A 12,361-nucleotide genomic window follows, 5' to 3' on the forward strand; every position below is an offset into this window, starting at 1 on the left:
TTGGACTTGTGATTGGCTTCAATTTTTGTTTGAGTTGTTCCTTTTTTATTCGTTTGGATTAGAGATCCAAACGAAGAAAATAATAACGAGAAATTTCAGCATAGTTTTGGTTGGGATTTTTGAAAGCCACGTTTTAAACCGCATTTTTTCCATCGAGGAGAAGCTAACGTCTAGAAAATTTTTTTGGAAGTTGATTTATTAGGATACGGTGGTAAAGATTCACAAAATCCGATTATCGATATGGCACGTCAAAAAAATTCAAAAATGTTTTTTAAAAACACTTTTTAATACGTCTAATACTTAGCCGTTGTCGTGTTCGTCGTCAACGTCTGCAAAGTCAGAACATTTGCATAAGAGATTTGCTCTCGAACGATTATCCTGAAAGTGTTCTTGATTTCCGTTTACCGTAACCTGGACTATTCCTACACTAACATTTTTCCCGCCTCTTCAGTTCTCTTACTGCATCCGCAGCTTCTACACAGTCTATTAATTGGCCTCTGAACTGGTCTTTTGCATTCGTTTCCTCGGATTAGATCCAAGCTGGTGATTATTTTTGCAGGATTCGTGCATAATTCGTTTCAGAAGAAGTTCTGCTCCGGAAATTGACCCAACATTATTACGCCCTCGCATCGGTCTTTTTTTTTCTTCTTCCAACGGATCCACCCTCTGCAATTTTTCCTCATTCTGTCAGGAACTAGGCATTTTTCTTTCTTTTTTCACTCACATTCTCAGCTTTTCTTTATTCTTTATGTGATAGTTGTTTATCTGGATAGGAGTCTTGAAGGAGTGGCTTCAATTGCTGGATTACACTGTTTGCAAAGACTTCACACTTCGAGGGGATCCTGAAAATATCTCAGCTGGCCATTTTATAGCATTTCAGTGTGTATGATTCCATTTCTCGATATGTCTTCCGGAGGGGCGGTGCCTGATGTGGATTTATGAACGTTGAACTCGGAGCTTTTCCTCTCTGAATCCATTTGTCTCCGTCTCAAATTTTCACTAATAGTCTTTTTTGTGAAAAAAAAATGTTGACATGTTGCACAGCTCGGTAACTGGGACCTTCAAGCGCTTTCTGGATCAATCCCTGCTGTATGATTTGTGATCACCTTTTTTCGCTCGGAGAGGTGAGTTTCCGGGTCATCTTTGATCAGATCGAAGATGGATCGCAATTTTCTTTTTTATGTCAGTTTTATCTATTCGATGAGGATACATACAGTGCCTAAGGGCAGGGTTCGAGGAGAAGTTCAGTCTCCTGCAGTTATGAAAAGGCTTCGGAACATAGAGTTTGCAAGTCTCATCCCGAAATACTAATGCCATCCAGAGATCAAATGGATCAGACTGGGTGCAGAAAACAATTCACTCAACGAAGCAACTCTTTACATCTGTACGAGAGATGGAAGGAAGGCTTGCGGTAAAACTTGCTTTTCCTATACAACACGTACTGCAGTACATTTTTCGGAGGTGAATCATCCAGTAAATTTTTTTAATCGTGACTTGTTCTTCGAATTTATTGGAAAAAAAGAGATTTGAATTGTTAGATAGGTACATCTAGGAATAATTGTAGCCCTGTGATAAGATATTCCTGCAATCCGTTTGCCGTTCCAAACCATCCAAGCCGTTCATCCCTCCGGGGACGATTAATTGGTAGCAGACTGACTGGTATGGGCGGATAAAAACACTGACTTGATTCAACCATCCGTTGGCCGCCCCCGCAACAGCGCTGTATCAGCTGCACACGTGTTCATGGACCTCAAAAACGAGGTCTAACCTAAAATCGAATACGTGGGCGCAGCCCAAAACGACTAATTAATGCCGAGGATTTTATTTTCTTATCCATTATCTGCTTAGTTCCTATGCATCCATGTAACCAGATGAGAGTATTACAATTTAATGCATTTTAATACATTTTAATAATATTTTATACATAATACATTTTTACATTTAATACATCCATTTAGTACAACCTGGGTATTCGAATTTTGTATGAACTATTATGAGTCATATGAATTTTTATATGAATAGTAGCATGAATTTTTTTGTACGTGATCGTGCTACGGCAATTTTTCAAACGACTCATCCGGTGAATTTTTTTATTCGGGACTTGTGGTTTGAATTAATTGAAAAAAGAGAGTTGAATTATTATAATACATCATTGATACATCATATATAATATTTGATCATTTTTCCGAGCCCATGCAATTTTTGCGAAAAAAAAAATCCATAGCCTAAAAAAATTGAAACAAAGAAAGACAAAAATCTTGGTGTAATATTTGAAAGTAGCTCTTCTTTCCTTCTTTCTTCATTTTTTTCCTTAAATATCACTCGAATCGCAGCTAAATTCCTCGTACAATTAGATTCAGGAGAAGTTCTTCGGTGATTCTATTTTCTTAATTAGGAGTATGCCTTATTCTAGTAGAAAATAATTCCTTAGGGCATCTCTAGAACATGTTTATTTCACAGAAAATTTTGTCCAGAACTCTTGTGGAGTTTATTTATGTGAATTTAATTTGCATCACAAGATTGAGATTCTAGCGTGACGTGATTGTAGTCTTACGTTAATTTGAATTCACCCGTCACGTATAATGCCGAAGGAAACACAGCTCGTGTAGTCCTTCAGCGGACAATTAAGATTCAGTTGAAGTGGTTTAGCTGTATAGGATCTCAGATGAAATTCGATCCTGTCCAGTCAATAAGCTGACCGATAGCTCATTGGTCGTAATTATCACGTGGCCCCTGGCTATAATTACTTTATTCGATGTATAATTTTAGGTTTTTAAACAATTTGTGCTGAACAGTACATAGTACTTTGGTATAGGATCTCAGGGATTTGGTGGTCCTAAGCTAGAGCTGGAGACGATGTCAGTGGAAGCCATGTTCTTCGTGTATGATTCCTTGATTCGATTTCGAGAAATTCCGAGAAAAATTTCCAATTTTTTCTCCTTTTTTTCGTGGAAAATTCGTTCGGATTCAAGTTTCACAAAATTTCAGTGATGTTTCAGTAGTAGTTATCCAAATTCTCGCAAGTTTCTTTTTCGAAAAGGCTCAGATTAGCCACGGGAGGCGGCTGTGGCTAATTTCTACCATTTTTCCTTCTAAAAACCTTTCACCGGTTTATTTATATGCTGGAGGGATGCCAAATTCGTTCACAGTGTTTGAAACAACGTCTGAAGTTGTGTGGTTTGAAAATTAAAAATTAACTGACTTTTCTGAATTGAGTTATTTAAATTCAAAATTGGATTCCTGTCCCCTCCACCTATCCTTGTGCCTTGTATTTCAAACTTCACTAGAGCTTAAATTATTCGAGGTAATTGGTGGTTTCTAACCAATCAACGTTAAATATAGCATATAAGCACTAGATTTGGATTAAATCCTGAGATTTTCTCAGAAAGAAGGTTTCCAGTGATTCCACGAAACTCTAAGGCACGTTCTAGTACAAATATTTCGTAGCACAGCCAACTGGCTAACCTGAACACTTCAAAATGGGGGTCCTCGTAGGAAATTGTTTTCGCGCTGCCTACGGATAACTCAATGACCACTCGTTTCTCCATTCGAACAAGGGGAATTCCAAGTTTTATTTACGTCGAGATTAATATTTTCCGATATTGAGGAATTCAATCCCATGTCTCCGCGACAAAATATATATCATTAATATTTCAGTAACAGTAGAAGTTCTGCTGCACTTTTTGGTATAAGGATCTAAGGAACGGGTCCCGAAATGAAACCTTAGCCAAGTTTGCATATTTTTATAGCAGCGGAAGTGTTGGAATACATATACTCTGGAGATTTTTCGAGGCAAAGTTAGACGATATTAGTAGATGGGGACAAAAAGACCTCAAGAGATATTTCCATGTCAGGCACGCTGGAAGCGAATAAGATTATTTCTCTCCTTCCAGTGAAAAATTTTAAACTTCTAAAGGAGTCTAATCCAGTGCTGAGCAATGGCCAGAAAACCGAGCGCTTTCCTTTCCTGGAAAAAAAAGGATGAAACAGACAAAAAATTGCATAGAAATCAAAATATTCAGGAGGTTCTTTCTGCAAGGAACTGTACCAAATCATAAAGTCAAAATAAGTTGATAACCAAGACTCAACATATAAGGGAGAGCGAATATCTGTGGATCTTCTTGAGGACTTGGTATCTCTATAGATTTGTCCTTTGGAGCGTTTTAGGGACTAAAATAGAATGACTTTCTATTTTTCTTTACAACTTTTTGTGGATTTAATGTTCTCAAACTTTTGTGTACAAGAAGTAGGTAGTGCATTTCACATCTACACTGAATAGTGGACCAGTTCAGTACGTATAGATCTTTTTACAAAAATATATAGATAGGAGCGGGGTAACAATCATGTGAACGATCAAAATTTGAGAAATTACCAAAAAAAAACGGTATTTGCTACTGCACTTACAAGTTTTGAATAGTGCGTACTGTTATAATCTTCCACCATTCCGTTTTCTTCTTCTCTTTTTATTTTTTGAGCGATTTTCTTGACTGTTACAGGAAATTAAAATTCGGATTGAAGAACGTCACGTATACAAATCTATCCGTGACATATTTTATTTCCCGTTTTTATCTTTATATAAAATTTGCCGCTTGAAAGATTTTTTAAAGAGGAAAGCAAGCGATGGTGGTTTGGTTGATTTGTCCGGGTAGGGGCACATGAGGATCCGTGACTGTTCAGTAAGTTTCAAGAAGCTGGAAGTTTCTAGATATTTTACCCTACGACCTACCAAATTTCTTCAATTGTTTTATCGAGACATACTGCATATCGAAATCGAAACTTTTCGCATTTACAAGTTAACAATTAAAAAGTTATTGTGGATAAAAAGTATTTAATAGAAATTAAGTTAGTAGGAATAATTTTCTTCTATTTTAATTTTACTGTTTTATTTTTTTTTTATTTTGAGGAGATATGCGGAAAGTGTTTAGTCTTGTGAGCACTTTCCGGTTTCCATCAGGCTAGTATGTCGGAAAGGGGATCCAGCATCCAGAGAATAAGCGTAGGGATTGCGGCACAGGCGTCGTGTCCACTCGGTTGAACGTGTCCGCTTCCAAATATGGATAAAAACTATGGTTTCTGTCGAAAATTTGCGATTCTTCCTGGAATCCAGAAGCAAAATGAATTATTTTCCAGTAGTTTTTGCTCCTTGTCCTAGTCCTAGTTATTGGCACGACTGCAGCGGCTGTATTTTTCCACAGTAGGCAGAATAAGCTAAGCGATGTTGAATACTACACTCGAAAAGTCACTCAGAACTGGATGCGTGAAGATTTTTCTTTAAAAAAAAGTAGATTAAAATAAATTAATATGAATAAATTTGATCACATAGATGAAATCTAATTTGCATAATACTCCAATATAAGAATTGTTCTAAAGTTCTGCAGTGCAGCTGAAAAGGTAGAATTTATGTTAGATCCTTCGTTATGTTTGTGCTTCGCTCAAAAAACATTCGATCAGATCAAATACAGGATCGAGAAGAAAGTATGGACAAGAGAATTGAGGCTAACTTTTCTTTTTAGAAGCATCAGTTCGAATAAAAGCTTATTTAATTCACAATATATATGAGAACAAACATTTTTTACGACAATTTCTCAAAATAGCCTCCACTGATGAAAAAGTTTTCATAATCATTACCCCTTTTTCGTAATTATTACTAGCTATTATTTCTATGTACATATTTTTATAACTTCTACTATTTCTATTTGTTTCTAATTTGTTGAAGATGCTGATGATGTTCATATTAGACATACCGTATATATTATAGCGATGGCACAAAGAAATTGTTGTCAGTGATAACTAATGGATTAATCGTTCCTCTCTCAACTCAACTCTCTCAATTAAAGGCATCACCCCACGAATCTGAGGTGGTACGGATTTCAGGTGGAGTATTCATATACGGGATCGTAGATTATGGAGAGCGGGGTGATTCTGTCCATTTCTTCCTAATTGCCGTAAAAAACGGCCCGGAAGATACGGCTTCGAGCGTTCCGGTGCGCTATTTTCTACAACGAGTTCGACTGGAGCGCGCCAATCTCGTGCACGCACCCCAGCTTCCGGGCCGTTTTTCACGGCAATTAGGAAGAAATGGACGGAATCACCCTCCTCTCCATAGTCTCCCATCCCGTATAAGAATACTCCACCTGAAATCTGCACCACCTCAGATTCGTGGTGTGATGCCTTTAACTCTCAACTTTCGACATAGATGTAATAGAGTAGAGAGGAGGGAATTTTCGAGAATTTCGTCGCATACTGGAATTCCAAATCATCTACTAATCATGACTACTAGTAATAATCATGACTCATACAAAGATACTACGTACACGTTTGCTTTTATTCATAGAATTTGTGGAATTTTCCAGATGTTTCACTTTCCTTTCACTAAAAAAAATATAAGATTACTGCATAAATCCTCTTCAATTTTGACGACCAATCAGTTTTATTTCAATCAACTCAGATTGCATTACTATACTATTATTTACTATTATTTACTAATCAGTTTTATTTTTTAAACACTTGCATAAAACAACTTACAGTGGACAGTCGATTTGATTATCGATAAGTTGCAACCTCTATGCCAAGATTCAAGGAAGGTCGAACGTTCGCACTTCTGGACAATTTTCGACAATTTTCCAAGAAGAAAGTGTTCACTTTTTCCAATTAAGGAATTCAGGTTTATTTATAAGAAAGTAGTGATAATGAAAGAACACTGATAGCAACGTTGTAGGAATGATTAATCTCATAGTAATGATGAAATGAAAGCGGATGAAGTCATCTACGTACATCACTTGTGTGTAGGTGTAAAGAGTAGTATCGTCGTTGAATTTAAGCACTACATATTGAACACTTTCATTTCTTCATTCCTATTGAATGTAAATGTTTGTCTCTCCTGGCATATGAGATCTCTAATTCCTGGACTTACTATTCTTATTATTTTTGTTTTATTACATCATTTATTCATATTATTTATTATATTTATATTATTATAATGGTTTTGTGTTATATATATATATATATATCATTTATTTATTTTATTTTTATTTTTCGTTTTTTTTTTTGTTTTGTTTCACGTTCTATTTCAACTCTAGCTCGAGAAACTGCTGTTTCTAGTGGTTATGGGATTGGAAGTCCGAGACAGGACGATATCGAAGTGTACGAGCACGACAGTTGGAAATCGCCACCACAGATGAGATAGCTTTCCGCTGTCCTTATAACTCTGATGGAATGAGCACTGCCTTTAGGCGATGTTTGAGGAGAACAGACTTGGATAGTTCCGTTTCGGTCGTTGAAATACCACCGAACAATTTGAAACATCAGCTAGTTCGGAATCGCTTGTACGATACCATCTGTACAACTCCGAACTATATTATTTGTCCTCACAGGTAGACCAGGAGACTGCTTGAAATCCGATGTAATCGATCTGATTTCTTGCACGAACTGTAGCGACGATTACGTTGGGGTGAAACGGCACGAGCGATGTATGTTCGCATCGAAGAGTAAGGAAAGAATAGGGGGTACAAGAATGGACATCTCTTGATGCCCGGAGAACAGAAAAACACGACGGAGCCGATTTTGAGGGGGGAGGGAGGGTAGGGTCCAAATCTCAGCGCACGAAGAAAAAAGCGTTTGCTCGAAAATCGCTGCAGGGATTTTGGGCCCAAGTTAACCTCGTGTAAAGCTTATTAAATTTCAATACGATATCCATTTTCATTAAAGATTTTACACTGTATTTTTTATGAGGGAGTGTTTCGAATTTTCGCCGCCGCATTTTTAAACACAACCTCCCAAAATTTTCTTACCATTAGGAAGAAACAAACACTGAAAACATTAACTTTGAGAGATAGTCCTTTGAACTTCATAATCTTTTTATAGATCATTCGCCGAACGACTATCCTCATGAGTATTTCCATGCAATCAATCAGTTACCTTTAATAAGCAAAAAAAAAAGTTCCCATACTTGGAAAGTATGTAATTTCAGACCTTACTCTTTTTTTTTCTTTTGTTTTTCTGATAGAGTAATTGCAGTTCTCGTAGAATAATCCATTTTTGTTGCTGAAAACGTACTGAACTATATATTTTCCCGTAGCTTATGGGGGATAAATAAGTTCTTTTTCCTCGAAGGCGTCGTGAATGTATACGTTTATAACGTTAACAATAACGTTTAACAGGAATCCCGGAATAGTTCTTGCACAAAAATTCCATTAGCACAGAAATTCTTCTATATTCAGATGAACAAGTTATGAAATGCTAAAAAAAATGCTCATAATAAGGAAGAACGAGAAGAAATTGGTGCTTAGGAAAAATTAAATTAAATTAGGAAAAAATAAGAAGCACGCGCAAGGTCTCTGTTGCTCGCGGATGGGCGGATGGATAGGTGGATCGTTTTTGACCTGCGGTTTTCTCAGAATATTCGTTTTGCATAAAGAGAATCTTTACGACCTAATAACTAATTAAACTCTCTCGATTTTTTTTAAAATTTCATACATTCCTTTTCTGATTGGATGGGATTTCGGACAAGTAGGGTCCCCAGATTTTCTCTCTTACAAATCTCTGGCTTGACAACTTGGAAGAAATTTCGAAGTTACGGTAGGCTCAGTAGAAGACATTCCCTCAAAAGATTGTCGTAAAACACAGAAATTACAACAAAAAAGAGTTTAAAAAAAACCCCTGCGTTTAGGAATTTCAGTTCAAGCTCTGACCATTGGATCTAATCCTAAAGCTGCAGATCAAATTACATTGTCGGTTTTCATTGCAGCTTCAAAATCCGCCTGAACTCCTCAGCCTTCAGTCCTCCCGGCTCGCATCGCGTACTTTAGTCGCTGACAACTCGACCAGCTGTTTCGATGTGTTGTGTTGTTCCACTCCTGTTCTACGTATTGATAGTCTGGCTATACTTTGTTACTTCTTCTTCTTCTTTTTTCTCGGATGTGTTATGTCAAATTTGACGCTATGCTTCCGAGATTTTTCCTGCAAAACCTTCATACATACAGCTGAAACAACGAATTAAACTTTCCTATTACACTACTTCTCTTTTTTCCTGAAAAAAAAACTTCTTTTAAGACATCCTCTTTCCTTATGAGTTTTTTTTATTGGGAATTTTTCATCTTTAAAGAATTCTGAGCAAAGAAATCACTTCTCTCAGCTAATAGTTCTGAATTTTTTGCTTCAGAGAAGAACACTGAGTATTTTCTCTGGATTTTTTCTATCAAAAAAGATGTTAAACGATTCAATTGTCTACATTACGTTCCAAAATACAACTCTAGTATTTTTTAAACTGATTTATAAGGATTTACAGGAAATATGTGGATAGTCTTGTTTGTGCTTCATGATGACTCCATCCGCATCCGCAAACATTTCCGCGTTTTTCTTCACTTGTTTTGATTTTTTTTTTTGCATAGCTATTTTTTTTTAATTGCGAAAAAGTAAAGGCAGTAGCAGACTTTAAACAACTTCGTTCTGAAATAATAATATGAAAATAAGGATAGCTTCACACTGATCGTGTGGGACCCAGCACCCAGTTTCTTCTCTTCGTTATTTTCCTATGCAATCAAGACGTGCGTAAGTTTTTCTAAGTGACCTCGACAAGGTTTTTGAACCGTATCCAGCTGATGAGCTGGTGTATTTGTGCGGTAAACAAGTCAGGGCATCTCCCTAGAGGACATTTAGCATTTCTTGAGATCCACTCTAACGTTCTTTCAGTCTATCTATCGTCCATCTCCTCATAGTATGATGGACCCATGCATGCTCCTCAGCTTTTGAGAAATATCTCACTGAGTCGCGAAGACGGGACATTTCACTTAAGTGGGAACCTTGAAGACCAACTAAGTGTTGTGTGTGCTCCGGTCAAACTTCAGAAGACATCTCAAAAGCGCTCTGTGAATAGTAAATAACTAGTGAGGCGTGGCACCGATCTCATTCTTCGCCTTCGCCGCGCAAGAGAGCTGGAAGAACTGTCGAGTCGAAAAGAGGAGCACGGAACTCTTGGTGCATAGCTTCCATGACGGGAGCGAGTGCTACCAACACTGCTCTGATCCTTCTTTTCAACTCTTCTCCTAAGTCCTCCTCTACATTCATGGAACGTCCGAGATACAACGAGAATTCTCCACTATTAGTCAGCATTCAAGTTTCTTCTGACAGAGATTCTTCATTTACTGTTTTCCTTCTATCCTCTTCTATTTCTAGAGAAGAGAACGTTTTTCGTCAATGAAAATGAAGTTTTAGATGATTATTCCAGCACCGCTGTCCCAAGGGGCAAGTGATTTCATTATCCATTGCAATGCAGCCGTGAACAGCTTCGGTGATTATAGTATCGCCTTGTCGTACCCCCTTTCCAATGGGTATGGTGAGGGAGCGGTGAAAGAACTGTATCTTCGTGGTGTTTCGTTCGTAGCAATTGGTTAATGTCCTCACATACGACGCGTCCACACCTTGATCGACCAGCGCTGACTGTATTGAATTCGTTTCTATGCTGTCGAAGGCTTTCTCATAGTCGACGAAGGTCAAAACAAGGGGCAGGTGGTATTCTCGGCAAATCTTTATGGCCTTCATGACGTGACACATCTGAATGCGATCCATGGAACCGAAACGCTGACTGACATCAGTTTGCTTCGGTTGCTTGGCATTATCCAGCATCCTAAGAGAGCATGAACATGAGAATGATCTTCGCGAATGCTTTGTATGAAACGCTCAGCAAACATGTCGTACTTATCCATAAAAAGGGATTGAAAGGCCTACAAAACTTCTTTCGATTCCCTTTTTTTATGCAAAAGAACAGTTCTCAAAGTCTTTCACCAGTCTGTGATCCTTTCTTTATGGACTATGGAGAGTATCAGCAATATGTTAATCGTTCTACAAACCAATTATAACGTGTTCCATTTTTTCGAAGCAATTTCTTCACAAAAGCTCCTGCGATTTTCCACCTCATTATTTATGCGTTGTCCTTCCATTTTGTTTTTATTTTTTTTGAGAGCGAACGTCTACGCAACGTTGGATGCACGTTCGCAGCTGGTTATTGATGTGTGTCACAAAGTTTCTTGTAGCTTATCGCCTCTGTTTCCCATTTTCTGTAACTTTCTGCAATTTACAGTTCATAAAGGATGGATGAACAGATGTAACGTAGTGCTAGAAGGTTCCCACGACGTTTTTAGGATCTATGTTCCCAAACCAGTCCAGGCCATCTTTTAGGATTTGATTTGTGTCTGAATTGTTTGGGAGAATAAAAACAGGCATCGCATTGAATTTTATATGCTCATACGCGTTTATAAAATCTGGGACATTTCTGGATTAATGCTGATTGCGTCAGCTCATCCAATGCGGATTGATTATTGTTTATCTTTTATTAAGGACAAATAGGCATTAAAAGAAGCTAGTGCAAACTTTAAAGTAACCAATTTACTTATCACATCCAAATCGAAATCATATAATCTAGTTAGGGCTACTGTAGAATTATGCACATAAAGTGCTTGGCGCTAAATAATCCGCTTGGAATGCGTCAATGTATCCACTTTAAATTAATGAAAGTTTAAGATTTACGAATTTATGTGCGCCTCATGCAATGACTTGAGGAGGCCAGCCAGGGTTCATTCAATTCATTGCCTCCCAGACATGTCTGCCATGAATTTAACGCCTCCAAAGGATGAAAAGATTAGTTGGCTGTGAACGGTCTCGAACTATCGACAGTGCACTTGCAGCAGAACCTCTTACCATTTGCGCTACACGCACTAAACTAAAAAATTGAATCTCATTGAATGTTTTTCGTAAGCTAAAAATGTCAAAAAAATACTGTTTCAAAATCAATTCCATGCTAAACTTGGATTTACGGATTTTCTTTTCCAAGATCATTCTCTACCTTCTCTGTAATGGTTACGTTCGAATGTATTATGCTTCTTTTCAAGATAAATGCTTTTTGAAAACATTGATCATGCGGTGGAATAAATGATCGATGCTTCTCATCGGTATTCAGCCAGATATGACTAATAGAATGCGATCCTTGCAGTCAGACCTCTTCCAGCCAACGAATCCTCCCCGTCCTGAAAATTACCTTAGCAGAAATTATTATTTTTAAATGCGATTCTCCATCGCTGCTGCTATTTCTCATCTTTATCACCATTTTTCGTCTATCTTAATTTCAATTTATTAAATTAATTACTTTATATCTTGATTTCAATTTTATTCAATTCTTAATTAAAATATGTGCATATATATGTAAATTTATTGAATTAGCTAATGTTCAATTTGAAGAAAAAACAATACTGAACGCTGAATAAAAAATTCATACTCACGTTAATAAAACTCAAGTTCAAAAAAAAAGTTCAAATTCAAAAAGTTCAGTTCATTCAAAAAGCAACTAAAAGTGAATACCATATATCGA

At 37.2% G+C, this 12,361-nt stretch overlaps 1 protein-coding gene across 1 annotated transcript; it reads right to left on the reverse strand.

Moving 5' to 3' along the window:
- Positions 1–9,903: 9,903 nt before the first annotated feature.
- RB195_009131 (uncharacterized protein) lies at positions 9,904–10,623 on the reverse strand (the record flags this gene model as incomplete). Its single annotated transcript, XM_064195979.1, has 2 exons — positions 9,904–10,055; positions 10,419–10,623. The coding sequence occupies 2 exons, from the start codon at positions 10,621–10,623 to the stop codon at positions 9,904–9,906; spliced, it is 357 nt and encodes a 118-aa protein (XP_064047124.1).
- Positions 10,624–12,361: the final 1,738 nt, after the last annotated feature.

This window comes from Necator americanus, chromosome III (assembly GCF_031761385.1).
Source record: "Necator americanus strain Aroian chromosome III, whole genome shotgun sequence".
Taxonomy (NCBI): domain Eukaryota; kingdom Metazoa; phylum Nematoda; class Chromadorea; order Rhabditida; family Ancylostomatidae; genus Necator; species Necator americanus.